Source organism: Cnephaeus nilssonii (assembly GCF_951640355.1).
Source record: "Cnephaeus nilssonii genome assembly, chromosome: 24".
Lineage (NCBI taxonomy): Eukaryota > Metazoa > Chordata > Mammalia > Chiroptera > Vespertilionidae > Cnephaeus > Cnephaeus nilssonii.
In genome coordinates this window covers 15324535-15337961 of record NC_137095.1, presented here as the reverse complement: position 1 = coordinate 15337961, position 13427 = coordinate 15324535, and the positions used below count along the sequence as shown (strand labels likewise).

Below are 13427 nucleotides of genomic sequence, written 5' to 3'. Positions count from 1 at the left end.
CCCGCAACCCGGGCCTGTGCCTTGACTGGAAATTGAACCCTGACCTCCTGGTTCAAAGGTCGATGCTCAACCATTGAGCCACACCGGCCAGCCGGGCGGGAGGGCTCCTGCTTGGACAGGAGCGACAGCCCCGGCCCCGGCCCGGCCCCGGCCGCCCGCTCAGCGCCACGCCCTCTCTTGCAGTACATTCGCGTGTCCTACGACACCAAGCCGGACGCGCTGCTGCACCTCATGGTGAAGGACTGGCAGCTGGAGCTCCCCAAGCTCCTCATCTCGGTGCACGGCGGCCTCCAGAGCTTCCCGATGCCGCCCAAGCTGAAGCAGGTGTTCGGCAAGGGCCTGGTCAAGGCCGCCGTGACCACGGGCGCCTGGATCTTCACGGGGGGCGTCAGCACGGGTAAGCGCACGGCCCCGGCCCGGCCGCAGACTCACAGGCCCGGAGCTCACGGGCCCCGGGGAGCTGGCCGAGAAGGAAACACCAATTGTGTTGCCTCCCGAGGTAGCTTTTTGTGTTCTATTTTTAAAAACATATTTTTAAGAAAGAAAGAAAAAAAAATATTTTTATTGCCCGAGCCGATTTAGCTCAGTGGATAGAGCGTCGGCCGGTGGACAGAAGGGTCCCGGGTTCAATTCCGGTCAAGGGCACGTACCTCGGTGGCAGGCTCCTCAATGGGAAAATGTCTTTGGGTGAAGATTAAAAAGAAAAGAAAAAACATTATATATATATAATTGATTGCAGAAGTGGGGGGAGAGGGAGAGAGAGAGAGAAACATCCATGATGAGAGACAATCACAGATGAGCTGCCTCCTGCACGCCCCCTACTGGGGATGGAACCCACAACGCGGGCACGTGCAATGACCGGGGATGGAACCGTGACCTCCTGGTTCACATGTCGACGCTCAGCCATGGAGCCAGGCCCCCGAGCCGGGGTGCCTTCTCTCAGTGACGGAGATCACCATGGGGTGGCCCGCAGAAGGGGTCCCCCACCCCCCCGGCCCGTCCACAGCAGTGATGTGACGGGAGGGAAGGGGCCTTCCTCACGGGCCTCCCGGGGCTCCCGCAGGGGTCATCAGCCACGTCGGGGACGCCCTGAAGGAGCACTCCTCCACGTCACGGGGCCGGGTCTGCGCCATCGGCATCGCGCCCTGGGGCCTCGTGGAGAACAAGGAGGACCTGCTCGGGAAGGACGTGAGTGCCCCCCCCACACACACACACCGGCCACTGGTCACTGATAGTTGTCATTTCTGGACGCCGCGACTTAAAAACAATCCAGGTCTGTCCTCTGAGAGGGTGGTGGGTCCCCCCGCGGTTGTACAGAATGAGGAAGTCAGGCTCCCATCTACCCCTTCTCCCTTCCTGCCGCCGTAACTGACGCCTCGCAAAGCTGACAGGACGTCACAACTGGGGCCTTTTTATTCCACGTGGTTATTTGTTTCTTTATTTAATTTATTATTATTATTTTTAGAGAGAGATGAAAGGAGAGCAATAGGGAGAGGAAACATCGATGATGAGAGAGAATCATGGATCGGCTGCCTCCTGCACGCCCCCTACTGGGGATGGAGCCCGCAACCCGGGCCTGTGCCCTCACCGGGAATCGAACCGGGACCTCCTGGTTCATAGGTCAACGTTCAACCACTGAGCCATGGAGCCGGGCTACATATAGGATTTTGTGTTAAGATATGTTTTCACTTCTTGGCCATTGATGCCCAGGAGTACAATGGCTGGGTTGGCATTTTCTAAAGGTAATTTATGCCTCAGCCGGGCCGGCGTGGCTCCGTGGTGGAGCGTCGACCTATGAACCAGGAGGTCATGGTTCTATTCCCGGTCAAGGGCTCATGCCCGGGTTGCGGGTTCGATCCCCAGTGGGGGCGTGCAGGAGGCAGCCGATCAATGGTTCTCTCTCATCATCGATGTTTCTCTCTCTCTCCCTCTCCCTTCCTCTCTGCAATCAATAAAAACAATAATTTAATATAGAAATTCTCCCAAAAGAAAAGTCCATCATGAGGAAGGGTGGGAAAGGGATAGCAGGCCGGAACGCACAGTGAGACGGAGCATTGCGACCTGCGTCGTGTTCCGGCCCCCACGGGCGTGACCGCGTGCGGCCCTGACGGGGGCTCTGCCTTCCGTCAGGTGACCAGACTCTACCAGACCATGTCCAACCCCCTGAGCAAGCTGTCCGTGCTCAACAGCTCCCACACGCACTTCATCCTGGCCGACAACGGCACGCTCGGCCGGTACGGCGCCGAGGTGAAGCTGCGGCGGCAGCTGGAGAAGCACATCTCCCTGCAGAAGATCAACACACGTGAGTTACGGCCACGGCCACGGCCACGCCACCGCCCGGGTGGGGAAAGCCTGAACCGTGTTCCTGTTAGATCCACAGAAGATGACTTGATTTGACCCTCTTTCTTTCTTTCTTTCTTTCTTTCTTTCTTTCTTTCTTTCTTTCTTTCTTTCTTTCTTTCTTCTTTCTTTCTTCCTTCCTTTTTAAAAAATATATTCTTATTGATTTCAGAGAGCAAGGGAGAGAGAAACATCCATGATGAGAGAATCATGGATCGGCTGCCTCCTGTACGCCCCCCACTGGGGATGGAGCCCGCAACCCAGGCATGTGCCCTGATGGGGAATCGAACGGTGACCTCCTCGCTCATAGGTCGACGCTCAACCACGGAGCCAGGCCGGCCGGGCCCTGGTAGGGTTCCTGTGAAAGAACCAGGAAATGAAGGACAGTCAGAGGGACGGTCTCGGCGTGGGGTGGCTGCCATGACCAGTGGTGGGTTTCCAAGGATCAGACCTCCTCAGAGAACTGGCTGGCGACGGAATGCTTCCTTCTCCGTGTTTCCATTCTCCCGGACTTGCACGTGTCACGCGGCCGGCTCCACGCGGCCACGGGGCTGCCGGGCTTCCCTTTGTCATCCTTTGCCTCGGGCTCTGAGCGGGGCAGGGACAGCAAAGGGGTGCTCGGCTGTCCCCTCTCCCAGCGCGGAGCTTCGGGGGGTCCGGCCTAAACCACGAGGAATGAATCCCACCCTGTTTCTGGAGGAAGAAGGCGACGTGGCCACCATATTCCTGCCAAGCCCATCTTGGGTTGGGAGACTCAAAAGCAAGGTGGGGCCATGTCACCTGCGTCCATTTAAAAAAATATATATATATTTTTTTATTTCAGAGAGGAAGGGAGAGGGATAGAGAGAAACATCCCTGATGGGAAAGAATCATGGACCGGCTGCCTCCTGCACGCCCCCTCCTGGGGATTGAGCCCACAACTCGGCCATGTGCCCTGACTGGGAATCGAACCCTGACCTCCTGGTTCATAGGTCGATGCTCAACCACTGAGCCACACCAGCCGAGCCATTTTTTTCTAGTTTCTCTTAGCCAGGGTCCGGCCCAAAGCAGACACTCGGATGCACATTTGGCAAAGGGAACTGAACTGAGATTATTCGGGTTAAGAGTTGGTCAACGTATTTCGAAGTTCCTGGCTGCAGAAATGCATCATGGGGGCCCACCGGAACCGCGAAACCCTCCCTCTGGAAGTTCTCGGACCCCCTCACGTATCCTGGGGGATTTCATCCGCGGGAAGGCCTTCAGAACGCCGAGACCAAGGACACGTCTCCTGCTTGGCGCGGGTTGATGTTAATCCAATAACTCCTGAGGCAGCCCTGGCCGGCGGGGCCCGGGGGTTGGCCTTTGACCCATGAACCAAGAGGTCGACGGTTCGATTCCCGGTCGGGGCACAGGCCCTGTTTGCGGGCTCCATCCCCAGTGTGGGGCGTGCAGGAGGCAGCCGATCCACGATTCTTCCCCATCATGGATGTTTCTCTCTCTCTCTCCCTCTCCCTCTCCCTTCCTCTCTGAAATCTATAAAAACATTTTTAAAAAATAAAATCAATGCCCTAATCGGTTTGGCTCAGTGCATTAGAGCGTCGGCCTGCGGACTCAAGGGTCCCAGGTTCGATTCCGTTCAAGGGCATGTACCTTGGTTGCGGGCACATCCCCAGTAGGGGGCGTGCAGGAGGCAGCTGATGGATGTTTCTAACTCTCTATCCCTCTCCCTTCCTCTTTGTAAAAAAAAATCAATAAAATATATGTAAATAAATAAATAAATAAATGAGCCCTGGCCAGTGTGGCTCAGTGGATAGAGCGCTGACCCGTAGACAGGAGGGTCACAGGTTCCATTCGCAGTCAAGGGCACGGCCCGCGGCTGCAGGCTCCATCCCCAGCGCCGGAGGGCTGCCCGCGGGCAGCGACCCATGGATGTGTCTCCCTCACATCGATGTTTCTCTCTCCCTCGCTCTCCCTTCCCCTCTCCCTGACCATCGATGGGAAAAGACCCTCCGGGGAGGACTCACCCCAACAGACACGGGCGTGGGGAGCGGGGGTGCCGGGGCCGTGCGGTGAGGGGGCCCCGGCTGTGTTGCAGGGCTGGGCCAGGGCGTGCCCGTCGTGGGCCTGGTGGTGGAAGGGGGCCCCAACGTCTTCTCCGTCGTCCTGGAATATCTCCGCGAGGAGCCCCCGGTCCCCGTGGTGGTGTGCGACGGCAGCGGGCGGGCCTCGGACATCCTGTCCTTCGCGCACAAATACTGTGAGGAAGGAGGGTAGGACTTCTGCCGGGGTGCGGGGGGGGGGGGGGGGGGCTGGACACCGTGGTCATTCCAGAGAATGTTCAAGAAGGAATGTTTTTTAAGTGTGTTTTCATGGATGTCAGAGAGGAAAGGTGAGGGGGAGAGAGAGAGAGACATCCATGAGGAGAGGGAATCATGGATCGGCTGCCTCCTGCACGCCCCACACTGGGGATCCAGCCCGCAACCCAGGCCTGTGCCCTGACCGGGAATTGAACCCTGACCTCCTGGTTCCTGGGTCGATCGATGCTCAGTCGCTGAGCCACGCTGGCTGCGCTCAAGTAGGAATCTGGACTGGGTTCTCCTGTCTCCCCCGGTCTCCATGGCCGTGGTGTTGCTTCCAGAATTCTTCCCCCGGGGGACACCCTCTCTCCCAGCTTCATTTCCCTGTAGACGCGTTTCAACCAGCCGGGGACCGAGGACAGGGGTGAAGGCAGGTCCCCTTTCTTTCGTCTTCTGTCCCGGGAGCTCCTCAAGGGGAAACGTTTCCAACCTGAGATACCAGATGGCCCTGGCTGGCCGGTGTGGTTCAGTGGGTAGAGCATCATCCCACGGACCAAAGGGTCCCAAGTTTGATTCTGGTCAAGGGCACGTACCTGGGTGGCAGGCTCCTCCCCAGCCCGGGCCCTGGTTGGGGCTCACGCAGGAGGCAGCCCATCGATGTGTCTCTCTCACATCGATGTTTCTCTCTCTCTCCCTCTCTCTTCCACTCTCTAAAAATCAATGGGAACATATCCTCAGGGGAGGATTCACAAACAAACAAACAGAAGATCCCCAGGGGTAGGGGTCTGGGGCCGAGGTATCGATTCACACAGACAGGCCTCAGGCGAGCTGTTTCTCTTCTCTTCGGCGTCTGCCTTGAACAGGGTCATCGGCGAGCCGCTCAGGGACCAGCTGCTGGTCACCATCCAGAAAACCTTCAACTTCGGCAGGACCCACGCGCTGCAGCTGCTGGCCATCCTCACAGAGTGCATGAAGAAGAAGGAGCTTGTGAGCATCTGTTTTTTTTCTTTTAATTAATCCTCACCCGAGGACATTTGTCCCAGGGATTTTTTCCGAGAGTCTGAGAGAGAGCGGGAAAGGCAAAGAGAAACATCGATTGAGAGAAACACATCGATGGGGTGCCTCCTGCACGCGCCCCGACCGGAGAGGAACCTGCAACCGAGGTACGTGCCCTTGACCGGAATCGAACCCGGGACCCTCCGTCCCTGGGCTGACGCTCTAGCCATGGAGCCAAACCGGCTAGGGCTGAAATCAATCTAATCTAATAATAGACAAATATGCAAATTGACCGCACCTTCGCTACGACCAAACCACGCCCACCAACCAAAACCACGCCCACCAACCAATCAGGACGAATATGCAAATTATCCAAACAAATATGGCGGCTAATTTGCATATCGCGACAGCATAGAAAGAAGCCAAGAGCTGCAGAAGGGAGCAAAGCTGCAGAGAAGCAAGCAAGCCGGGGGCAGGGGAGGAGAAGGGAGGAGCAGAGGCGGGGCCGGGGGAGAAGGAAGTTGAGCAGGCAGGGCCGGGGGAGAAGGGGCGGGGCCGGGGGAGAAGAGAGGAGTGGAGGCGGGGCCGGGGGAGAAGGGAGGAGCGGAGGCGGGGCCGGGGGAGAAGGAAGGAGAGCGGGCTGGTGGAGAAGTTAGAAAAGCAGGGGGGCTGGCGGAGATCGCGGGGCGGGGGACAAGGGAGGAGAGCAGGCAGGGTGGGGTAGAGTGCAGCAGGAAACCCTATTGCAGGATTTTTCCTGCAACGGGAACGCTAGTATAAACATATTAACGTAATCCATACATATAAAAGCCTAAGGGACCCAACGACCGGTCAACCGGTCACTATGACGCACACTGGCCACCAGGGGGGCAGACGCTCAATGCAGGAGCAGTGCACTCCCACAGCCAACCTCCCGCGGTCCCTCCCTGAGGCTGGCCCACCACAATCAGCCAGGAGACGCCCCGATCGGCCCGATCGACGGCCCGCTGAGGAACCCCACCCATGCCCGAATCCATGTGATATTAATTAAAACGAGACTGTTTTGCTCTCAGAATCCCTGCATGGCGTACGTGTCGGGCTCCTTTGTCAGAAACACCCCAAACCTCCCTCTTGCCTCCAACGCCCCTTGACCCGGTCTCTTCGCCACGAACGCGCCTCCAGGTCACAGTGTTCAGGATGGGAGCTGAGGGCCAGCAGGACATGGAGATGGCGATTCTGACGGCCCTGCTGAAAGGTGAGCTCTGGGGAGGCGGCCACCTCCGGCCTCTCGGCGCTGGCCTGGCCTGGCCTGGCCTGGCCACCCTCTCCGTCTGCTGCCGGGAACGGTGTCTGTGGGTGACAGAGCCATGAGCCAGCCAGTTGCCCAGGCCGTCTCAGTATGTGCCAGGCTCCGTGGTTGAGCGTCGACCAATGAACCAGGAGGTCACGGTTCGATTCCCGGTCAGGGCACATGCCCGGGTTGCGGGCTCGATCCCCACTTGGGGGGACGTGCAAGAGGCAGCCGATCCATGATTCTCTCTCATCATGGATGTTTCTTTTCTTTTCTTTTCTTTTTTTCATTGATTTTTTATTTGAGAGAGTGGAAAGGAAGGGGGAGAGACAGAGAGAGAGAAACATCGATGTGAGAGAGACACATCGATGGGCTGCCTCCTGGTCGGGGATCGCGCCTGCAACCGAGGTACGTGCCCTTCACCGGAATTGAACCCAGGACCCTTCAGTCTGTGGGCCGATGCTCTAGCCACTGAGCTAAACCGGCCAGAGCAGATGTTTCTGTATCTCTCTCTCCCTCTCCCTTCCTCTCTCTGGAGTCAATAAAAATATATATTAAACACACACACACACACACACAGGAAGAGGTGGCCTGCACACTCCTCCCGGGCAGCCCTGTGCGGAGATGGAGTTCTTAGCTGAGAGAAAAGGCAGCAGCGCTTAGAGCCCTGGTGGTGGTGGTGGTGGTGGTGGTGGTGGGGGGGTGCCTGGAGCCCAGCTCACCGCCCAGCACCCGCGGGACCGGGCGGCCCAGGCACGGAGAGAGCATCGCCTGCTCCCTTGCCTTCCCAGGAACCAACGCGTCCGCCCCGGACCAGCTGAGCCTGGCGCTGGCGTGGAACCGCGTGGACATAGCGCGGAGCCAGATCTTCGTCTTTGGGCCCCACTGGCCGGTGAGCCGTCTCCCAGGTCATCCCCTCCATCCCGACCTGGCCCAGACGACGCACAGTAGGCGCTCCCCCGTCTCACACCGTCCTCGGGGGAGGATCCGCCGCGAGATCTGCTAGCCCAGTGGTCGGCAAACTCATTAGTCCACAGAGCCAAATATCAACAGGACAACGACTGAAATTTCTTTGGAGAGCCAAATTTTTTAAACTTAAACTTCTTCTAACGCCACTTCTTCAAAGTAGACTCGCCCAGGCCGTGGTATTTTGTGGAAGAGCCACACTCAAGGGGCCAAAGAGCCGCATGTGGCTTGCGAGCCGTGGTTTGCCGACTACAGGGCTGGGATCAGGAGGGAGCGTCGCTCTTTCACCTCAAGGAACCAGGGGGAAGGAAGAGCTCCCAGCACTAATCTCACGGGGAAATGACCACTCGCCATGTATTTTCTTAAAATATATCTTTATTGATCTCAGAGGGGAAGGGAGAGGGAGAGAGATAGGAACATCTGTGATGAGAGGGAATCATGGATTGGCTGCCTCCTGCCAGGCCAGGTGCCCACGCTTTAGCGTGGTCCGTGGAAAGGGGTGCTCACCCTTTTAAAGAAGAGGAACGAGAGCCCGGCCAGCGTGGCTCAGTGGGGGAGCGTCGACCTAGGAACCAGGAGGTCAGGATTCGATACCCCATCAGAGCACAGGCCCAGGTTGGGGGCTCGATCCCCAGTGTGGGGCGTGCAGGAGGCAGCCGGTCCATGGTTCCCTCTCCTCATGGATGTTTCTCTCTCTCTCTCCCTGCCTCTCTGAAATCAATAAAAACATATTTTAGATTTTTAAAAAAGAAAGAAAATAGCTCATTAAAAGGAAACACAATGATTGCACTGAGACCACTCAGTTTTCAAGCTCAGTTCCATGAAACCCTGGAGGCCTAGAGAACTGTGTGCGAGTGCGCGCACACATGCATGTGTACTCATGTTCTCACGAGCACATGTGTGTGCCAACGTGCACATGGGTGCACGCATGCAGAGGTGAGGGTCACCTTGGGACCACCGGCTCTCATGTTTGCTTTCTCCCCCATTTCTGCGGACGGCAGCCCCTGGGGAGCCTGGCGCCCCCGGTGGACAGCAAGGCCACCGAGCAGGAGAAGAAGCCGCCAACGGCCACCACCAAGGGCGGCCGAGGGAGGGGGAAAGGCAAGCGGAAGGGGAAGGGGAAGGAGGAGGCGGAGGAGGAGACCGACCCCCGGAAGATCGAGCTGCTGAACTGGGTACGTGGGGAGTCGGCTCGCGGCTCTCCCTCCCTCCCTCCCTCCCTCCCTCCCTCCCTCCCTCCCTCTCTGAAATCACTGGGGACACATCCTCGGGTGAGGATTCACAGCGACAACATGTCAATGGGAAACAATTTACCAAAAAATAGAGGGGGACCATCAGGCGCCGCCCTCCTCTTATCCGCTCGGATGGTGGGTCTGAGACAGGCCAACGCCATGAGCACGGGGACGGGAGGCGGGCACGGAGAGCGGAGAGCCGAGAGGCCCGGGGTGGGGACGCTCTGGGGCCTGGGGGAGCGGGGAGCGGGATCCGCCCCGCGAGGTGTCCCCCCGCCCGCCTCCCCCGCGCGCAGGTGAACGCGCTGGAGCAGGCCATGCTGGACGCGCTGGTGCTGGACCGCGTGGAGTTCGTGAAGCTGCTGATAGAGAACGGGGTCAACATGCAGCACTTCCTCACCATCCCGCGGCTGGAGGAGCTCTACAACACGGTGCGTGAGCGGGCGGGGGGGGGGGGCGCCCCAACCTCCCCCATAGACCCCTGTGCCCCCCCACCCGCCACCGCCACCCTATGCCCGTGGTGGACGCCTCCTAACCACCGCCCGTCCGGTGTCGAGAGAGGCAGGCCGACCCGGGTCCCTGTGCCGCGATCCCACGGAGCAGGGCAGGGCGGTGACGAGGAGCCGTGGTCACGGGCTGAACGCTTGCCTTGCAGAGACTGGGTCCACCCAACACGCTTCACCTGCTGGTCAGGGACGTCAAGAAGGTTCGTCTGCCCTTCCACTCTCCTCGCCCGTGGGCGTCCTACGTGGCTTTGTTTGTTGGTTTGTTTTTGTTAATTCTCCCCCGAGGATATTGCTCCATTGATTTTCAGGGAGAGTGGAAGAGAGAGGGAAAGACAGAGAGAAACATCGATGTGAGAGAGACACATCGATGGGTTGCCTCCTGCACGCGCCCCAATCAGGGCCCGGGCCTGGGGAGGAGCCTGCAACCGAGGCACCTGCCCTTGACCGGAATCGAACCCGGGACCCTTCGGTCTGAAGGCCGACGCTCTATCCATGGAGCCAAACCGGCCAGGGCACTTTTTAAAAAATTTACTTTTATTGATTTCAGAGAGGAAGCGAGAGGGGGAAAGAGAGAGAGAAACATCCACGATGAGAGAGAATCCTGGACCAGCTGCCTCCTGCACGCCCCCTACTGGGGTGGAGCGCACAACCCGGGCATGTGCCCTGACTGGGAATCGAACCGTGACGCTCACCCACGGAGCCACGCCGGCCGGGCCTGAGCACTGTTTAACGCCCCTGTGCTCACTGCACCCACGCGGTGGCCAGGAGGGACCGCTCGGACGTGTGACGAGGTCCTCGCTCCTCACGGGGCCTGAGACGCAGCCTCTTCCCTCGCAGGGCAACCTGCCGCCCGATTACCACATCAGCCTCATCGACATCGGGCTGGTGCTGGAGTACCTCATGGGCGGCGCCTACCGCTGCCACTACACGCGCAAGAGCTTCCGCACGCTGTACAACAACCTGTTCGGGCCCAAGCGGGTAGGACGGGGCGACCGTGCGTGGGGCGGTCCGGGTGCCCTAGCCGCAGGGGGCTCCTCGCTGCCCTTTCCGACCACGCCTGTTCCAGGCCAAGCCCGTCACCCCGTCCCCAGCACACCGGCCCTTCTTCTTCTTTTTAAAAAAATAAGTCTTTTTTGCCTCCTGGGGATGGAGCCCACAACCCGGGCATGTGCCCTGACCGGGAATCGAACTGTGACCTCCTGGTTCCTAGGTCGACGTTCAGCCACTGAGCCACGCCGGCCAGGCCCCCTCTACCCTCGGACCCATGTACTACGAGCATCAGTTCCCTGTTGACTGATTTCTCTCTCTCCCCCTTTCATGATGCAGCCGAAAGCGCTTAAACTTCTGGGAATGGAAGTAAGTCGGTGTGTGTTCAGCAGTTCACGATAGTTCGGTCAAACATATGTGCCAACTTCGTCTTGTGTTGTTTAACATAAAATCGAATGTGTTTGTTTTCTTTCTATTTTTTAAAAATATATATTTTATTGAATTTTTACAGAGAGGAAGGGAGAGGGATAGAGTTAGAAACATCAATCAGCTGCCTCCTGCACACCTCCTCCTGGGGATGTGCCCGCAACCAAGGTACATGCCCTTGACCGGAATCGAACCTGGGACCCTTCAGTCCACAAGCCGATGCTCTATCCACTGAGCCAAACCGGTTCGGGCCTTTCTTTCTTTTTTTAAAAAAATTATTTTTATTGATGTCAGAGAGGAAGGGAGAGGGAGAGAGGAGAGAGAGAAACATCCATGATGAGAGGGAATCATGGACCGGCTGCCTCCTGCACGCCCCCTACTGGGGATGGAGCCCGCAACCCCGGCATGAGCCCTGACCGGGAATCGAACCATGACCTCCTGGCTCCCAGCTCGAGGCCTGACCAGGGGGCCCTGCCGGCCGGGCCGAGAGGCCTCTTCCTCCGGGCCGTCGCGAAGCCCTCGGTGGCACGTCGGGGGTGGAGCCACGGGGAACGCTCTGCTCCTCTGCCCGCAGGACGACGAGCCCCCGGCCAAAGGGAAGAAGAAGAAGAAGAAGAAGAAGGAGGAGGAGGCGGACGTGGACGTGGACGACCCGGCCGTGAGCCGCTTCCAGCACCCCTTCCACGAGCTGCTGGTGTGGGCCGTGCTGACGAAGCGGCAGCGCATGGCGGTGTTCCTGTGGCAGCGCGGCGAGGAGAGCATGGCCCGCGCGCTGGTGGCCTGCAAGCTCTACAAGGCCATGGCCCACGAGTCCTCGGAGAGCGAGCTGGTGGACGACATCTCCCAGGACCTGGACAGCAACTCCAAGTGCGTGCCTGGCGGGGTGGGGGCCGGGAGGGGCTGCGGTCCGGGCCCTTGTCTCTCTGTGTGGGGGGGGAGGGGCCCCTTTTTAGCACCCCCCTTTTTTTTCATTTTTCCTTTTTTTGGTTCATCCTCACTCGAGGATATGTTTCCATTCGTTTTTATTTTACTTTATTGTTATTATTACTGGAGGCCCGGTGCACTACATTTGTGCACTGGGGGGGGGGGGGGGTGTCCTTCAGCCCGGCCTGTGCTCTTAGGCAGTTTGGGAGCCCCCGGGGGATGTCCCACGGACGGCTTAGTCGGACATCCTTAGCCCTGCCGTGGAGGCGGGAGAGGCTCCCGCCACCACCGCGGCATTCACCAGCCGTCAGCCTGGCTTCTGGCTGAGCAGCGCTCCCCCTGTGGGAGCATACTGACCACCGGGGGGCAGCTCCTGCATTGAGCGTCCGCCCCCTGGTGGTCAGTGCCTGTCATAGCGACTGGTCGTTCTGCTGATTGGTCGATTTGCATATTAGCCTTTTATTATATAGGATTTTAAAATATTTTTCATTGATTTTTAGAGAGAGAGGAAGGGAGAGGGAGAGAGGGATAGAAACATCCACGAGGAGAGAGAATCATCGATCGGCTGCCTCCTGCACGCCCCCTACTGGGGATCGAGCCCACAACCCGAGCCTGTGCCCTGATCGGGAGTCGAACCCTGACCCCCTGGCTCATGGGGTGAATCCTGAACCCCTGAGCCGCGTCACCGGCCGATCCCCCTCCTCCCGTGCAGAGACTTCGGGCAGCTGGCCGTGGAGCTGCTGGACCAGTCCTACAGGCACGACGAGCAGGTGGCCATGAAGCTGCTCACCTACGAGCTGAGGAACTGGAGCAACTCGACCTGCCTCAAGCTGGCCGTGGCCGCCAAGCACCGGGACTTCATCGCCCACACCTGCAGCCAGATGCTGCTCACCGACATGTGGATGGGGCGGCTGCGCATGCGCAAGAACCCCGGCCTGAAGGTGTGTGCGTGTGTGTGAGACGCGCGGCCGGGCGGGTGAGGATGGGAGGGTGACGCGTGGCAGTGGGGAGCCCGTGCGCTCTGCCTGGCGGAGTGAAGTGCTCACTGTGGATTTTTAAAAATATATTAAAAAGAAAAAATTTAAAAATTGATTTCAGAGGGGAAGGGAGAGAGAAACATCGATGAGGAGAGAGAATCATGGATCGGCTGCCTCCTGCACGCCCCCTAGTGGGGATGGAGCCCACAACCCGGGCATGTGTCCTGATCGGGAATCGAACCGTGACCTCCTGGTTCACAGGTCGATGCTCAACCCCTGAGCCGAGCCAGCCGGGCAAAAGGAAAGAGGTTTATTCAGGTGCCAGGACCCGGGAGGGTGGCTGACTCCCGTCTCAAAGGCCACCCCCCCTTCGCCCAAGCCCTCGATTCTTACCGGGAAAGGGAGGGGTGGGGAGGGCTCTTTCCTTCCTTCCATTCGACCGTCCCGCTGGCGTGCGGCACGCTCGGGCCCTGACCATTCATCGTCCTGACCCCTGGCGAGCACCGCCCCCCCCCCACCCCCGCGCC

At 58.9% G+C, this 13427-nt stretch overlaps 1 protein-coding gene and 1 long non-coding RNA gene across 4 annotated transcripts in view; one reads left to right on the top strand and one right to left on the bottom strand.

Annotated features, from left to right (window-relative positions):
- TRPM1 (transient receptor potential cation channel subfamily M member 1) overlaps window positions 1–13427 on the top strand; it is a 39145-nt gene that overhangs the window by 12238 nt on the left and 13480 nt on the right. The window contains exons 4-17 of one of the 3 annotated variants that reach the window (XM_079763956.1): window positions 184–397; window positions 1064–1188; window positions 2131–2302; window positions 4415–4589; window positions 5480–5603; window positions 6774–6846; window positions 7674–7774; window positions 8850–9023; window positions 9377–9511; window positions 9736–9786; window positions 10424–10564; window positions 10913–10942; window positions 11574–11866; window positions 12636–12864. In XM_079763956.1, coding sequence (XP_079620082.1) covers window positions 184–397; window positions 1064–1188; window positions 2131–2302; window positions 4415–4589; window positions 5480–5603; window positions 6774–6846; window positions 7674–7774; window positions 8850–9023; window positions 9377–9511; window positions 9736–9786; window positions 10424–10564; window positions 10913–10942; window positions 11574–11866; window positions 12636–12864 — 2037 coding nt within the window. Of the gene's footprint in view, window positions 1–183; window positions 398–1063; window positions 1189–2130; window positions 2303–4414; window positions 4590–5479; window positions 5604–6773; window positions 6847–7673; window positions 7775–8849; window positions 9024–9376; window positions 9512–9735; window positions 9787–10423; window positions 10565–10796; window positions 11547–11573; window positions 11867–12635; window positions 12865–13427 lie in introns of those variants that run through there. The other 2 variants (XR_013813136.1, XM_079763955.1) reach the window with 2 other exon arrangements.
- LOC307094855 overlaps window positions 2658–13427 on the bottom strand; it is a 28680-nt gene continuing 17910 nt past the window's right edge. Inside the window, exons 3-5 of the long non-coding RNA XR_013813137.1 lie at window positions 4838–5676; window positions 4344–4574; window positions 2658–3001 (exon numbers count right to left, since the gene is read on the bottom strand). This is a non-coding gene — a long non-coding RNA (uncharacterized lncRNA). The remainder of the gene's footprint in view (window positions 3002–4343; window positions 4575–4837; window positions 5677–13427) is intronic.